We start from the raw sequence: 17014 nt of genomic DNA on the forward strand, positions 1-17014 counted from the left end.
ATGCCTTTGAGATCACAGGAATCACTTTTCACTAAAAGAATCGAGTAGAGGCCAATACGGGCGAATTTGACTCCATGACTTACTTTGTACCATCATCCCCGATCCTCCTTTCGTGGTTCCAAACCATATGGAGTTAGTAATCTCATGGATTATGAATGGGGTGTAACTTTCACGGGTTAATCGTTGTTGCCTATCGTTGTCCCTTAATCGTGGTTGCCTTTTGTGATCCGTGAACGGTTTACAAGTTTCTTAAAAATTTGTTGGCGGCTCCCTACTTTCCTTGTCTCTAATCATATTATGTCAATTCCCAATTCCTTTGAGTGCCAAGCATATTCACACATGCTTTAACGTAGGCGCACTTCGAACGACGCCTACAGTTACCAGCTGTAAAAAAAATAAAACTCTCTCTCCTCTTTCCCCTTCTCTCTCCTCTTTCTTCCTCTCTCCTCTTTCTCCACCGGAATTCTCACCGGAAACCTTTTTTTTTTAAAAAAAATTCTCTCCTCTTAATTCGAAGACCGCAAGGCTAGTTTGTATTTCGACCACAATTTTCGCCGAAAAATCAATTTGAAAACCTTTAAGTGAGAGGAGAGAGAAATTACCATCACCATCATCATCTTCGTCTTCATCAACAACAATGTCGGTGGGTTACTACATCGTCCTCACCACCACCATTATCGAATATGTAATAATAATATCCAGAGCTTCAATAACAGTATAAAATCATATGATAACAGTATATAAATCAACCATAGTAGTATAAAAATCAATAACAACAATATAGTCAAACCCACAATAAGCATATACCCAAAAAGTATACAAAACAATTCCACAATAACGGTATACAAATAAAAATTAATAGTATACAAAATAAAATAACAGTATACACGTTAATGATAACGGAGCACCGATAAACAATTAATGTCGTCATATTCAACTCCTTCACATCTAAATTGTTACGAACTTTGACAACACCAAACAAAGAACTCGTCGTTTTTCATGGAGAAAGTCGTAAATTTGCACACCGGTGGTGAATTCATCGTCTCTCGTGACCAAAGTAACAAGATGTTTAAAGACCTTTAAAATCCTTCGCCGCCCTCTAATTATACTACCTTTTATGAACCACAAAATTTGCTGCTCCGGTCCGGAGCCGGTCTTTTTTTCGCGAGAAACAACAGCAAAGAGGGGAAAGTAACTTCTCACTCCTCCTTTTTCTTTTTTACCCACCCCCGTTCTCATTTTTCCCCCCAATTTTATTTTTCCTTTTTTTTAATTCACAAATATTATTTTTTTTATTCAGGTATTGGACAAGGGGGTCCAATACCGGGTAACGGGCTATAGTTCCTCAAAATACTTGTATAGGTAGAGTCGTGGACAATGAAGGAACCACATTGGAACATATGGGAGGACCGTTGTCTCCCCATTTTTTTTAAAACAATTGTGAAAAAGATATAAATAAATTACGCATGCAATTAATGATACAAAGAAGAATATGGTTTGGTGGTTGAGTTGGGAATAAGGCTAATTTTTAGTCCTGGGCTCGAATCCTAAATCTTTTTTTTTTCCATTTCTTATTGTTGGATTTGCTTTATAGTTTTTATAAGGTATTATGAGTCTTCAAGCCCCTAACTACTTTAATTTAATTATTTAATCTAGTACTACTTTGTTGATGGTGATTATCAATGTGTTAATTCAAAAAATATATTAATGAATACATATCTTTACTTTTTTTTATCTCTTTAATTAAGTGCTCTTAAATTCTATCTAATCCAAATTTTTTATGTTTTTAATTAATACATTACCATTTATTAATAATGTGTAACTAAGTTTAAAATTTTATTTATATGTATGGAGTACATTTGTAATAATAAGATTGATTATAGAATGTTGTGTTCATTTTTTTTAAATGTAATCCAAATTCCTTTATATTTATCATCAAATTGTTTAAAGGCTAATTATTTAACTTTATGATAAGGTGATAGATTCCTATTTATCAGTTATTGGATTACATTAACTTGGAATTGGGTTTTACATAAACAAACATTATTCATTTGTTGGATAATTTTCTTAATATACAATGAACATTTTTACTCCGCTTTTTCCCTATAGGAATAATTTCCATGTACGATTTCAAATAAATATTAAACAACTTCTGTTTTAGTCGAAACATTTAATCTTCGAAATTTGTCCTCCCGGATTAGAAATCCTAGCTCCACCACTGGTCGTAGGGTTAGTGGGAGAGAGATATAATAAAATAGTAGTTAGTGCTTTGTATAAAAGACATGTTGCAATGATCTTATACGGGCATAAAAGTAAAATGTGACTTTGATTACGAAATAGGGGGATATACCGACAATTTCAAATTCAAACATTACTAAATTTTAAAGTTCTCGTATTCTCCATCCCGGAACTAAATGATTCAAACTAAGATTGAACTTATAGTCAAAACGATTTTTTTCACCATACCACTGAGTTTTAACTTAATTCACCATATACCATCAAAAACTTTCAAATTCACCATATACCATTTAGTTTTATGAAAATGTCATAACATGCCATTCATGACTAACGGACGTTACACCGTTAGTCATTAAGGCTAATAAGGCCACGTGGCAACATATAATTGGTTCATTTTTAAATTATTTAATTTAAAATAGATAAAGGAAATATGGAAACTTTTTTTTTGAAAGAGAGATAGAGCATATATTAATTAAGGAGCAATGTCCAACTCCACCAATGTTACAATACTTTGCGGGAAAGAACTAAGACATAGAACTTCATCATTCCCCCCTATCTCTCCTTTCTCCCCTTGCAACAACGTGAGCTACCGCAATAAAACTCCTTTTAGCATGATAAAAAAGACAATTATTAAACCAAGCTCTATCTAATCTAATATCATCCTAAATGAGATGAATTAGGGATCGACCATGTGACTCGAGAGTGATGGTTTTTATAACATTGACAACATCAGACACGATCCAAAGATTAATGTAGCCAATCCGTTTTGTAATGGACAGGGCGTATCTCATTGCTTGGGCTTCAACACACTCAGGGGTAGCAAGCTCTGCCATCTTTGTTGTTGTTAATACAATGCTGCCAGCTTCATCCCTAAGGACCACCCCAAGTCCAGCTTTGTCAACTGCAGGAACGTAAGCATCGACATTCGCCTTGATACATCCTCGAGGGGGACATTTCCAGAATTGTTGCTGCCAATAGTAGTTGGGGGTAGCAGGGAAAAACACCTTCTTTGCATACTCCATATAATCATCCACCAGCCTACAATAATCTGCAGCAAGCATGACAACATTCGGGTGCTCATTCTCAAAGAAAATAAGGTTCTCGCAACGCCAAGCAACCCACATCAAAGTTGTCATACGCCTAAGCACCTTCCCTTCCACCTTGCCATAGAGCCAGTTCCACCTTGCCACGAAAGACTCAGTATGAGCATCAACCAAATACTCTAGCAGATCACTATGATCCCATATTTCCTGAGCAGCTGAGCATTTAAACAAAGAGTGAATGATCGTTTCACTTTCAGCCCCACAAATCTGGCAAGACACATTATTAGTGATATGTCTCTGCACAAGTCGAGCCTTCATAGCCAAATTCCCTTTAACCGCCCCCCACAAGAAGTAATAATCACACTTTTGACTCTTTTCTACTCAAATAATCTCACCTTTTTGATATCTGGAAACAATCTCACCTTTCGAACTCTAGAAATTTGGAAAAGGTTATTTTTTTAAAAAAAAAAATTTAATTGTTTTTCAATATCTCATCTCCTACCTTAACTCTTCCATGGCTACCCACCATAACCACCACCACCTTTCCATAAGCACCACCGCATCACCACCTAACCCTCACCCCCACCACCTTCTTTCCTTCTCTTGCTCCTAACCTCGACCACCCTACCATAGCTAACCCCCAAACACGACCACCCGCATTCACCCACAAAACCCCAAAACACCAACCACCCAGCCCCGACCACTCACCCAAAACCCGACCACCCTTTTTCTTCTTCAATTTGAATTGGCTTATCCAAGTTGGGCTTTGATCCCTACTTCAAACACCATCAAAATCCATCATCGTTCATCATCATAAAAGATCGGCATCATCAAATTGAAGGAGTTGTGTCTTCGATAAGTGCAATTACTAGATATATCAAGGATCAATATTATGGAGATAATAAGTTCGTTCTCTTGGGTCGTCATTATCTGTTGCTAGACTATGAGCGATGATCTTTGGGCTAGTCAAATGGTCCAAAGCCCGCTAGAATGGATCCTATGAGGTCACACACAAGGGTATTGGGTTAAGCAAGTTAGAGGCCCATTAATGGGTCTCATGAGCATTTAACTAATCATGAATAGGATTGGGCTAGTGTAGTTTGATTGGAATTAGGAGTTGGGCTTTGTCATGGACTCTTATTTAGAGATGTGATCTATAAATAAGATCCATGCCCAGGGTTGATTAATTAAGTCACAATTAACTTACAGTGAATTGTGGATCAAGGCAACCAAATCCCAAAAACCTTAATTCCCTCTCTCAAACTCACGGCACCCCTCTTCTCCCCCTTGGACTCGCGGCCGGCCACCCCTAGTGGCGTTCTTGGTGTTTTGTGGTGGTTCGTGATTAGTTCGTTGTTCATTCTTCTCCGTAGAAGGTCGATTGAAGGGTTCAATCGCGACTAACTAGCATTAGTGGAGGTCTTAATCTATGCCCGTTGACCAAGTAGAGGAATCACGCTTGAGGTTCTTTGTCTCCCTTGTTCTTGCTCGATCACTAGTGGAATCACGCTTCAAAGGTATACATTCTTGCTCTTTATGTGTTATGAATGAGATCCTTGGTTTGGTGCTTTATGAATTTGATTCATGTTTATTCCGCAATTAGTACCTATAAACTCCTACACAAATCACCACCGTTTGGATCTTAATTATGGATTTTCTTCAAGTCTGGAGACTGGAGACATGCAATGGTGGTTTTGTGGTTGTCGTGTGTTGAGCGATGGAGTTTTTATTGTGGGTTCATGGACGGAGGTCGGGTTGTTGATGTCGTTGACGTTGTTGCTTGTTGATGTCGTTGATGTTGTTGCTTGGAGGTAGGGTTGTTGCTTGCGGTTGTAGAGTGGTTGTGATTGATGGAGTTGGCTTCGGTAAAGGGAGGGATTAGCTCCAACAGGGGGAGGTGGATCAGTCCAGCAAGGGTAGTGGGCAAGTCACCTATAATTTTTAATGATTAAAAAACGAAAACCAATAAGAAGATTACACGTGTCAAGTCACCTTTTTAAACAGGTTACTAATGTGACAAACCGATAAAAGACTCATTTTAAGCAGATGGGGTTCAAACGTGGGATTGTTTCCATATTTAAAAAGGTGGGATTGTTTTCAGCAAAAAAGCCAAAGGTGGGATATTAGTTTAATTTCATTTTCCAAAAAAAAAAAAACAAACAATCACCTAAGTTCACCACCACCCTGTCCTAACACCGCCCGTCAGCGCAAAATCTGACGAGCGAGCTAGCGCGGAATCCGATCCAGCCAACCACCACCACTATCCCACCATCTTAAACCCTCTCCCTCCTTTGAAAAACTCTTGCTCCCTAACCACCGACGCACAAACTGCTAGCGCCCAAACCCCTCCCCCGTGCACGCTAACCCAATTCTTCCCTCTAATGGGAATGGTGTCCTTCAAACAAGTGTACTATCTCGATAGAGGGTTTAGAATTATTAGAAAGCTAATTATTCAATAAGGTCAAGTGAACAGAATGCCTAGCTAGAGGTCGCTTCCGGTCGGTAATATTAATGTATAATTAATATTACAGCTAAATCTTCACTGAACCCTTCGGGTCACACCCAAGCAATTAAACTATCCGTAACGACAAATTAATCCGAAGTAATTAATGAGTCAACAAAGTTATTATGAATAAAGACGTCGGTTTCCAAGCTTAGGCCGTTGGAACTGAGTGTCGTAAGTCGATTCGATTTTAGTAATCAATGAAGACAGAAAAATAATCAGATGACAAATTGTGCTAAAAAGAATAGCACGACCCTTAGCCACGCCTCAGATCGAAGGCAAGTGGCTAAGGGGCCGCAAGCAACAAGGCACCAAGCCACCGCAGCCCTCGCAAGGCCTAGATAGGCTTGTCGTGGAGTGCGGGGCTAGCTGGGGCAACTTTGTGGGCTATGCACCATAGGATCCCCAGCCGGGCTTGCCCAGCAAAGGTCAGGCCAGCAATCATCCGAGGTTACTACTGGGCCTATGTTGCTGCTGCTTGCGTTAGGCGCATGGGCCTGCGGCAACAAGCATGGGCTTGCGGTAAAGGGGCTAGCTGCCTAGCCTTATGGCGAAAGGCTAGCAGCGAAGCTGGCCTTGCTTCCCAAGGCGAGGCAGCTGCCCGTACTGAACGGGTTCATGTGGACAACCCTTACCTTGCTCTCCAAGCCCAAGGTTTGAGGGTGGTCTTCTCTATGTTGACCAAGTGTGCCATGCACATTTGGTTAGTAGGTTTATGCTTGCCCTCCAAAGAATGAGTTTGTGGTCCTTACCTACTCCCTCCTCAGGTGATGACACTTGTCATGTGATTATTGTTTCATGACTTTTAATTTAATTTAGAATTAATTAATTGCTTATTTTTCTCACTCTATCATTTCTCCCACATGGAAAGATGATAGAAGTTTATAATTTGGGAACCTTTGCCTATAAATACCAACCTTATGAGTTGGGATTATTCACTTGAGTTAAACTCAATAAGGCATCTCCCATAAGGTGAGAAAACCTTTAAGTTTGTAATACTCGAGTAAGTCTAATTTTGGTCTAGCCCGGCTAAGCTCCTGGTAGGGGATGGATGGGTCGTGTTTGCGGGTGGACTTTGTAGGAGGTTCTCACATTTGTGAAACTCGAGTAGCTTTCGAAATAAGGGCTCTCTAAGGAGCAAAGCACGCTACAAGGGTAAAATAGTCTTTCTCTCTCTTTGTTAATTGTCTTGTTAATTATGCATGTATTAGCTATATTAATTGTGAGCGGGTCTTGGGGTCAGGTTTTGTATTCCGTGGGAAGTTGGACTTTCTTAAACCCAACACCCTCTCCCTACCATCTCCATCCCTTCCCCCCCTCCTCCCGAACCACCATCCCAAAACTCTAATACCCAAAATCAAAATCTAGGGTTTCAATTTTGGGGTTTTAAGTTTTCGATATCCGGGTTGTTAGAGGGGGAATTCATGGTGGGGGTATGGGTAGTTCAAAGAAGGAGTCAGCGCCGAAGCGAGCCGAAGCTGAGGTGAGGGACAGCACCGACGCGATGGAGGGGCGTAACGTCGGCTCGGTGTTGGGCAGGCTGAAAAGGAGTAGTGTGGGGCGAAGAAAGGGTGATCATTTTTTTAATTTTTTCTCTTTTTTTTTGTAATGATTTTCTATTTTTTTTTTTAATTAGAGTAGCAGTGTAGGCGGAGTTAAAAAGGCAATTAGTGAAATTTTCTAAAACTTATGATTATATGGTGAATTTGAAAGTTTTTTATGGTATATTAAGTTAAAACTCAGTGGTATATGGTGAAAAAGACGTAGTCAAAATAACCCAACTCAAATTTTAAGAAAAACTGAATTGATTTGAACCAAGGTCTAATCGAATATGAAATGATCAAAGTCCATTTTATCCACTTTATCCCAAACAAACCCAATTAGATATGAATCTAAGCTCACTTAAACTTGATATGGCTCGACCCAAATTTGACTTGACCCAAATAAATTAGAACTAAACTTTGCCTGCTCAAATTTGATATTCGACACAGGCAAGGTCCCCCCCCTTGGGGACTAGGGAGGTAACGGTCCAATTAATCAACACGCCGAAAGAATTTAATTAAGCTCGACCCAAATTTGACTTGATCCAAATCGATTAGAACTGAACTTTGCCGGCTCGAATTTAATTAAGCTAGACCCAAATTTGACTTGATCCAAATCGATCAAAATTGAACTTTGCCTGCTCAAATTTAATTAAGCTCGACCCCCACTTGATTTGCTCGGTTAGGATAATAAATTGTTATTACTTGTCCCATCATTAGTCAACCCAAACTCTATTTTAATACTCAATTTGACACCTCCATTTTTTTAATGCAAATTAACACCTCCATTTATAGATGTCAAAATATGACATTTGCATAGTACACCAAGGTGTACCATGCTCACGGTACACCCTGTAGAAAATAAAGGCATTCTTCAAATTAGTTTTTTTTTTCATTCCTCAATTTTAGGGATTTGTTAGTTATTCTCCATATTAATAGTTTTCAAAAATAGATTTGATATTTTTGGAGAGACATAATTACATTTTCAAAATACAAAGAGAATTTCCAGAGAGTCAAAATTTTTAGCAAAGAAAATAAATGGCAGGGTGTAAGAAATTCGACATGATTCCATTACAAATTGTTGATAATACGTATGAGAATGAAGATTTGGTTAATATTGAAGATGAATTTGAGGATTTCATAATCAAATGTGATGATATTTTTTTTATAGATTTTTTTGTATTACAATTTTATACCTAATTATAATTACGATGTTGATGCTAATGATAATGTTCTCTTAAATTATTGAATTTCATAAATTGTGGATTATTTCGTAATCAAAGGAAGATGGTGTTTGGTATTATTTTCAAAGGTTGAAGATGATGTTCTTCTGATTATGATGAATATTTCTATATCACGCATTCAATTTGTTAATTGTAATGGAATATGTTCTTTAAGTCCGATTAATATGTTCTTTGAGTCTAAAGTATATGTTCTTTACCTTACAAATTGTGTTCTTTAAGGCATAATGTTCTTTGTGTTTCAATAATATGAACTATGTTCTTTTTACTTGAATAACTAGTGAGTAGCCCGGGCGATGCCTCGAGTTGCTACTTCTGTAATTGTACAATTTTAGTGTTTTTTAAGGTTTGTATGTTTTTAATTTGGCATTGTTTCTTTAAATAAAAAATATTTTTTAAAAAAAAAAATGCCATTGTTAATTGTTATATGGTATGAAATTGCGTTGTTGTTAATTTTGTAATCCATATTTTTTTGTTGTCAAACCAAACTTGCTGTTGCTTTTTATTTAGCAATGTATTTTTGAAGCACTGCAATATGATTGTTGTCTTACAAAGGGACTTTAATCTGAAAATAATTCTACGTCAAAAGAAATAGCAATGTGAATTTGTAAAACATTAGTTATTTTTTTCTGTCTTGTGCATATTTTTCAGTCCTGTTCTTCCGTTGATTGGTCATCATCAGTTGTTGCCGTGTTGTTGAGTTGGTCGTTGAATTTTGTAGAATGTGAGCCAGTATTGGGGTCAAGAAGAGACTTCAAGTACTCTAGTGGTTGCATGAGTAATGGTAGTTGGACTTTTCCTTTTTGGCAACATATGTTGAATTTGGGATTGTTGCCTTTCTTTTCTCTTTTAACTCTCTCCTCAAACCATACTTTTGCACCACAATCTAGGCAAACATTTTTTGGTCCACCAAAGTTCCATGGTGTTGTGTATTTTCCTTTTAAGAAGACAAAAGACCGAGTTTGATTAGTTTGTTTGTATTTTTGTTTTCGTTTTTTGGTATGTTAAATAGATAGTTGTAAACTTACTTTGTTGCAGTGTATAGGATGGAGAAGGTATGTTTTGTTGCCTATTTTCTGAGTTTTTTGCGTTCACTGTTTTGAAAAAGGATTTAATATCAAAATATATGTGATCATATATAATTTTGATTTGATATAGTGGTAAAGTTACAATAATGGTCTAGTTTAAGTGTGTTTATATGAGGTTACCTCTTCTTATATTTGGTTGGTGTGTATTTGATCTTCGAGTGTCTTTGTAATTGGTTGTAATTTGTGCATCCAGCCTTTGTCTGAAAGAGGTTGTCTGTATGGTAGTAGTTGCACCTGTTTCCACTAAAATTTTATTGTTGTAGTCAAGGTTTAGGGTGTAGCAATTATGTAAAAGATACCTCTATTTAAAAAACTATATAGGGGTTCAAACCTCCTGATGTTTGTATTGGGTGTGCTCTTTCTACTGCATTCATCGTTGAGTTGATTGGGAATTGGTACCAAAGTACTGGCACATGTCTTAGTTGGGAATATAAAGTACTTGTTTGGGCAGGGTCATTGCTTCTTGCTTTATTTATCCTTTGTATGAGAATATAGCGTCGCAATCGCCTTCTTTCCCTTGCTTGATTTTCAGTTGTAAATGTTGTTTTAAAAAAAAGGTCTTAAAACAATTGTGACATTAGTGGTATACAGTACATTTTCCTTATTTCAGTGGGTTTAAATCAAGTTACCTCTTCTTATATTAGGGTGTGGAGAATTGGAGCTTCCAATTTCAGTTTCGTTGTTTGGTAATTAAGAATTTAGTCTACGCCTGCAAATGGATGTGGGTTCTATATTCTCACATCTTGAACGCCATCTTGAAGGTCAAACTAAACCAATATCTGTATTTGTTGTTGAAATGGCAATAATTTTTGGAAATTAAGATTTTTTTAGGCAAGAGTTTATAAAGGTACTGGCAGTAGAAGTAATATATGATTTAACCAACCTCTAGATGTTTCTGTTAGTTGTGGTATTTCCACGCCATTCATCTTTATGCTCATTGGGTATCGTTTCCAAAGTATTGGTATATGTCTTGGTTGGGAATATATATAACTCCTATTGCTTGGGTCATTGTTTCTAGCTCTGTTTCTCCTTTGTGTAAGAATGGAGCGTCGCAAACTCGCAATAGTCTTCTATGCCTTGCTTGTTCTTCATTTTCCATAGTTGTTTTCCTTTGATTCAATTTTTTGTCACAATATTTTTTTGTCAATTCAAAACTTTTATCTAGTAAGATACACGGTGTTTATGTAGAATGTATTGTATCACCAACTGAACATGATTTTATAACAATATAATTAATTTAAAACACATCATAGGTTTTTCACTTTGAGCAGTTCTTCCTTTAGGGTCCTATTTTCCTAGCAAACATCCATATAATTGTGCTTTAAGGTCTCAAATTTCATTTCTTCTTTAGTGCGGTTGATGTCCGCTATGCGGCGTTTCTTCCTTTCACGGCGGATTCCCTCTAAGTTAAAATCAACTATCTCAAAACTGTAAAATTCCTTCAACTTGTTTATAGCTAATAGTGCGGCATGGTCGGTTACAGTGTCCAAATTTTTTGAACGTTTACTTCGAATTCTTGTTGTCGTTCCATTTTTTTGTTGTTGCAAGCTTTATGATTGCTACGTATTGTTGTTGTCGTTCCTTAAAGTATTGTTTGTACAAAGGTTGTGGCAGACCATACCAGTTGATGATATTGAATAATAGTGTAGTGAAACTTATAGTGAATAGTTTGATTTCTCTACTCATAGTAAACATTGTCAAATAGCATGATCATGATGATATTCTACATTAGAGAACATGCTTTCTACATAAATCAAATATATAGTATAAATTCTGAGCAAGATAAAGCAACTAAATAATCTGTCATTATCAGTTTCATAGTAAAATATCCAAGCACTATGTCACACATACAATCATGATGATAGACTTTATTAATTTGAGAACATGCTTGGTACATAAATCATATAATAAGATGTTTTAACTTTACTTATTATTTCACAGAGACATATTCATACATGTTTGACATAGTTCAGGTGATTAAAATGACATGTGGGTAGGAGTTGACAGGGTAAAGTCGTATCCCCTGGGAAGTAGATAGGGAAGTAGGGTCGAACTCCACTGGGAAACAAGTCTTCCTATTCCTAATTAACTAATATAATCTAGATTATGGAGTAACCAATATTTATATTTGAATAACAAACTAAACTACGAAGATTAAGAATAGGGAGAAAACAATATATAAAAGGATCTAGGGCATAGGTTCACCAATAAATAATATCCCAGGGTAGAATATAATAATCATTCATCAATGCATATATTAATCAGATTATAAAGGGCTTTCGCTACGTATTATAATCACACAATTAATTTACCGGTATTAAATCTCATCTTTCGAATCTCGACTTAACCATTTATAAATTAACCTGCCTATTGAAACTAGACCTAAACATCAATTCTCATTTGTCGAATCTCGAATCAATATTGTTAAACTCATGCATAAAATATCTGCACAAATCTAGTCACAGAGCATTAAATCAATCAATAGGAAAGTAATCTAGCATTGACAATCAACAACAATAAATTACCCCTTCATATTATTTATGGATCCCCACAAACCCTAGAAATAAAACTACTCAGACATAATTAAATATAAAATAAACAAAGCAATTAAAGGAGACATGATTAAAGGAATAGAATAAATAACTAAGATTAAGAGAAGAGAAATAGTTACCAAACAAATCTGGAATTAAGAATGGATTAAAAACAAAGGTTTAAGAGGGAGAGAATCTAAGAGAACAATTAAGAGAGTAATGAAAGAGTAAAAGGAAAGAGAGAGAGAAGAAGAGAGCTAAAATCGTATTACCGAGGAGTATTTATTCTCCGTACAAATCCTAAATTAAAACAAACTAAAACGACGCTAATCGTATCCTAATAAATACACGCGCCCGATCGGGCGAGGCACCGCCCGACCGGGCGCGCCTTTTTGCTCGATGTACTAATCTCGCGCCCGGTCAGGCGCGTCACCGGGCGCCAGCCTTAGCTTCTCCCGCCCGGCCGGGCGCGCCTCCGGGCGCCAGCCTCTTTGGCCGGGCGGCTCACTTGGGCCACTATTTGGACTACGATTGGGCTCCAATTCTTCGGGCCAATCTGGATTTCCTCTTCCGGTCTTGAATACTCGGTCCAAATTCCCCGGTATCACCTATACCGAGCCCTTAATCACTGGTTCGATGGCTCTAACCGGCCCTGGGCTATAAAATCTGGTCATGTTTCTCCAATGCTCGTGATTGCTCCAAAATATCTCGGGAAAATACTCCAAAATCATAAATCCCTGCAAAAGTCAACCAAATATATGAAAACACTAGAAAACACCAATTACTAATAAAAGTGGCTCTAAAGGGCCAAAAACACTACTAATTACGATCAAGGGACGAGGGTAAAATACTATATAAAATAGACACATCAAACTCCCCCAAGCCAAACCTTTGCTTGTCCCTAAGAAAAGATCTCATCAATGAACCAATAAATATGCTTCACCCCAAAAGTAAAAATCAAGCACAAACGATCCAGGGTAAATCAAATAAACATGCTTCAAAATCAACCAATCAAATCCATCTAATTACCAATCTTCCCCAACAATTGTCAAATAGAGCAAACCACAAGAGAATATAGAATTCAAGACTAGTGCTCACGCACTCAACTCTCATTTTTGTGGCGAGTAAAAGATGTACTCGATCGTTCTCCATCCAACCCCTTTATGTGAATAATTCCCTCCCAACTCACACTCTCGTGTGTATAAAACAATGAACGCTCAATCCTACTATTCGAATCGAAATATGTCAAATCATAACTTGCATTGATAAGCAACACTTTCACATTCATACAATTCTATGCACAAAGGTCGGAAGGTCTTTAAAGCTTGTAATGTAAGGCTAGGGTAAAGGGTATGAATCATTTCGGAACAAGTGAGAGAAAAGCTATGCTTAAGGGAGCAACTCCTATCAAAACCCATGATCAAAATAAATAATGATCAACATCTCCTACATAACCAACTCTAACACCAACCAAATATACTCCAATCATAATAAACAATCCCGACTCTTACATATCACTCATAAAAATATAATAATGAAGAAGTGGAGTGAATAAACAAACTTTATTTCCAATATTGAATTTTTCATTGAAGCTCTAATTTTTTTTTCTTTTGATCAACCTCTAACTAGAACATTTGAACATTGAACACTTTTTTTTTTTCTTTTTTTTTTCTTCATAACATCATGCTTTATTTTTTTTCAAGAAAATATAACTCTCAAACTCATCAAAAATAAACATGATCAAAAACAAAATAACTTCTCAAAACCCACCCAAATTGTGCAAATAATAAGCACACTACAAACTCCCTCACCTCGCTCACTAATAGCTCCCCTAAGCCAAGCTTGGAACTAGTAACCGATGGGGCAAAATAGGCTTGTAATATGGCTAATAAAACAACAAAAAATCAAGGCAACAACATGGGTAGCAAGAAGGGAACAAATGTATCTACAATATCTGGAGGCTACCTAAAAGAACAAATGCATTCGTCCTCCACAATGTGCATAATAATGAATCATATAAATATTACTAATAGTTGCAAACTAATACTCAAATTCATTGGCATACCAGGAACTATGGCACTATTACACATTCCTAACCAAATCAACTAGTCAAGCACTATATTCACAAGTAGTTGGACAAAATTGACGCATGTTAAGGTTTCAAGGCAATCAAACACCAAATCATGATCAACTAATCCACAATACCTATCATCAAATACCAAGAATCAAAACAATTTCCTCAAGTAAGGGGCACAGGGAAGCATAATTTACAATTCATTGGAACATATTTTTGGATTTTTTATTTTTTCAATTTTTTTTATTTTTTCATATATAAGAAAGCAATAAAACTAACCTAGAAAGAAAGAAATCTAACCTAAGAAAACACACCAAAAATAAAAGAAAAGAGGAAAAGAAATATACCAAATTCAAAATCTCCCCCAAGCCAGAATCAGACAATGTCCTCATTGGCTCGGGAACTAGCCCAGCATAGCTAGTCCTGATCATCCTCATCCATCAAGTCGAAGCCCGCACCTCCACTGCCACCTGCACCACCTGCACCAGAAGAGCTACCACAAAAATAATCAGCATGAAAACTCCCCCCCGCCGGTCCCCCGAAAGGAATGTCCTGGCCATACCCATAGAAGGAAGAATAGTCAGTGTAAATACCATGGGCAGTGGGATCCCTATCGTATCCCTGGGGTGGAGGCTGAAACCAGTCAGGGTGAATAGCGTCGTCGAGAATGTTGCCCCGACGAGCATAATCATCATACATAGGGTAGAGAGATCTACCCTGGTTCCTCTCCAGGTACCCTAACCTATGGTCTATGGAGCCTACCATCCTCCTAAGGTCAGTATGGGAATGCTCGATACGTCCTAAGGCCTGACCTATACTCTGAAGGTCCCAAACTGGGTCAGAGTCAACATGAGGGACGGAGTGAGACATACGAGGTGGAGAGAATGCCACCTCGGGCTGAGGCTGAGGTTGGGGTAGTGGAACTGGTGGTGGTGGTGCCTGCCCCCTAGCGTTGGCAACTAAAACATCGTATGTGTAAGAAGGTTGCCCTGGGGGAAAGGCGGTCAAGTCAGGACTGGGTAGGGGAAAGATGAGCAAAGGTTGCTCGCTCCCAGTCCTAATACACCAAAAGGGTGTCTGCTCGCTATCCGGTCGAACCCACCCCAACTCCTCAAAATACCTGGTAGTCATATAGGTATCTGGTCCACAGTTGGTCAGCTGGTGGGGTCCATCCACTACAAAACCGGCCTTTTTCACTGCTATCTGAGTGATAAGGCCTCCTAAATGGATGGGGGTTTTTGATGTGGTGCTAGCCGTGGCATGCCTACTCAAATGGTGAACAATAAACCTACCTATGTTCAATTTCCCGTACCCATACACATAGTGTCCTATGACAGCTAGTTTGTTAGATTGGGCATTATGGGGCTCGTTCCTACCTAAAAAACACAAACCCGCAAATCTTTGCCAGATTTTTGGGACAGGGTGGTGAATAGGTTTGGTACTAGCATGTTGGGGGTCAGGAGTAGGCAAACCAGTCAAAGCATGATATATGTCACCCATTTTATAGTCCGCATGCCATTGGTGAGATAGTTCAGAATTTAATTCAAATAATTTACAAAATTCTACAAAAGTTGAACTAATATTCCTATTGTTCAACCTAAAAAATAAATTTGGCCCATTTCTACTACTAACAACATGTAAAGAAGACAGGAATTCACAAGTAAGTTCTCGGAAAGTAGGATAGTGCATATCAACAAATTTTCTCATGCCAATGTCATTTAAAAATCGTTTTACAAAATCATACAAACCGAATGATTCTAAAGTAGGGCGGTGTAACCACCGAGAAGGAATTACCTCACGACCGATTAAGTGTTCCAGCTGCTCCTTTTGCTCTCGGCTAGCGATACGGATCGTCAGCCAGTATGGAAGTTGCAAATCTGGGTCGTATTCCTCCCTCGAACTGGAGCTCCTACCGAAAATGGACCTAGCCCTCTTTGAAGCCATGTTTGAAAATTTATTTAAATAAAATCTGAAAATTTTTATACGGAAATGTAAAGGATGAAGAGAGGATTACAAATATGTAAAAAGTTTTGAATTTGGTTAAGGGATGAAGGAGAAATCTTAGAGAGAAGATAGAGAGAATTTGAGTTTTAGAGAGAGAAAGTAATGGAGAAATAAGAGTGAAATAAGAAAACCAAAGGAAGAAGAAGAAAAGAGGCGTCGGGTATCTCGCGCCCGGTCGGGCGATCTAAGTTGAAAATTGCGCTGTGCTCTCGCGCCCGGTCGAGCGATCTAAATGTCCGAATTTCTCCAACTCTCGCGCCCGGTCGGGCGCCCTTCGCCCGATCGGGCGATCTATCGATCGAATTTTCACCTCTTCTCGCGCCCGGTCGGGCGAGAGTCGCCCGATCGGGCGAATAATTTAGTCCGTATACGACGAATTTCGCGCCCGACCGGGCTAAAATGCGTAATTTTGGAGAGTTGCTCTCGCGCCCGATCAGGAGAGCTTCGCCTGGTCGGGCCCGAGGCTAAATGTCGAATTTTTTTTTCTTCTTATTCCAAATTTTGGCTAACTCTTTTCCTTCAAACCTGTACAAACACTCATAAAACTCATTAAATTCCCTCATCTCTCCTCTCATAAGAAAAAAAAAGGAAAGAAAAACTAGTCTAAAAACATTAAAAATACGGGTTGCCTCCCGCAAAGCGCTGGTTTATCTAGGTCCCGCACGACCTTCTTACCAAGTACAATAACTAGGACCTTTGGCCTAACGCTTGATCGGGTGGTTTCTCACCCGGTCTAGCGGTGTTGAGGCTG

General features: G+C 38.1%; 1 protein-coding gene across 1 annotated transcript; it reads right to left on the minus strand.

Moving 5' to 3' along the window:
- Positions 1 to 2900: 2900 nt before the first annotated feature.
- Positions 2901 to 3599, minus strand: LOC110688925. The gene has a single exon (XM_021865674.1). It carries the CDS (start codon positions 3597 to 3599, stop codon positions 2901 to 2903), a length of 699 nt encoding a protein of 232 aa, XP_021721366.1.
- Positions 3600 to 17014: the final 13415 nt, after the last annotated feature.

This window comes from Chenopodium quinoa, unplaced genomic scaffold (genome assembly GCF_001683475.1).
Source record: "Chenopodium quinoa cultivar QQ74 unplaced genomic scaffold, ASM168347v1, whole genome shotgun sequence".
NCBI lineage: Eukaryota > Viridiplantae > Streptophyta > Magnoliopsida > Caryophyllales > Amaranthaceae > Chenopodium > Chenopodium quinoa.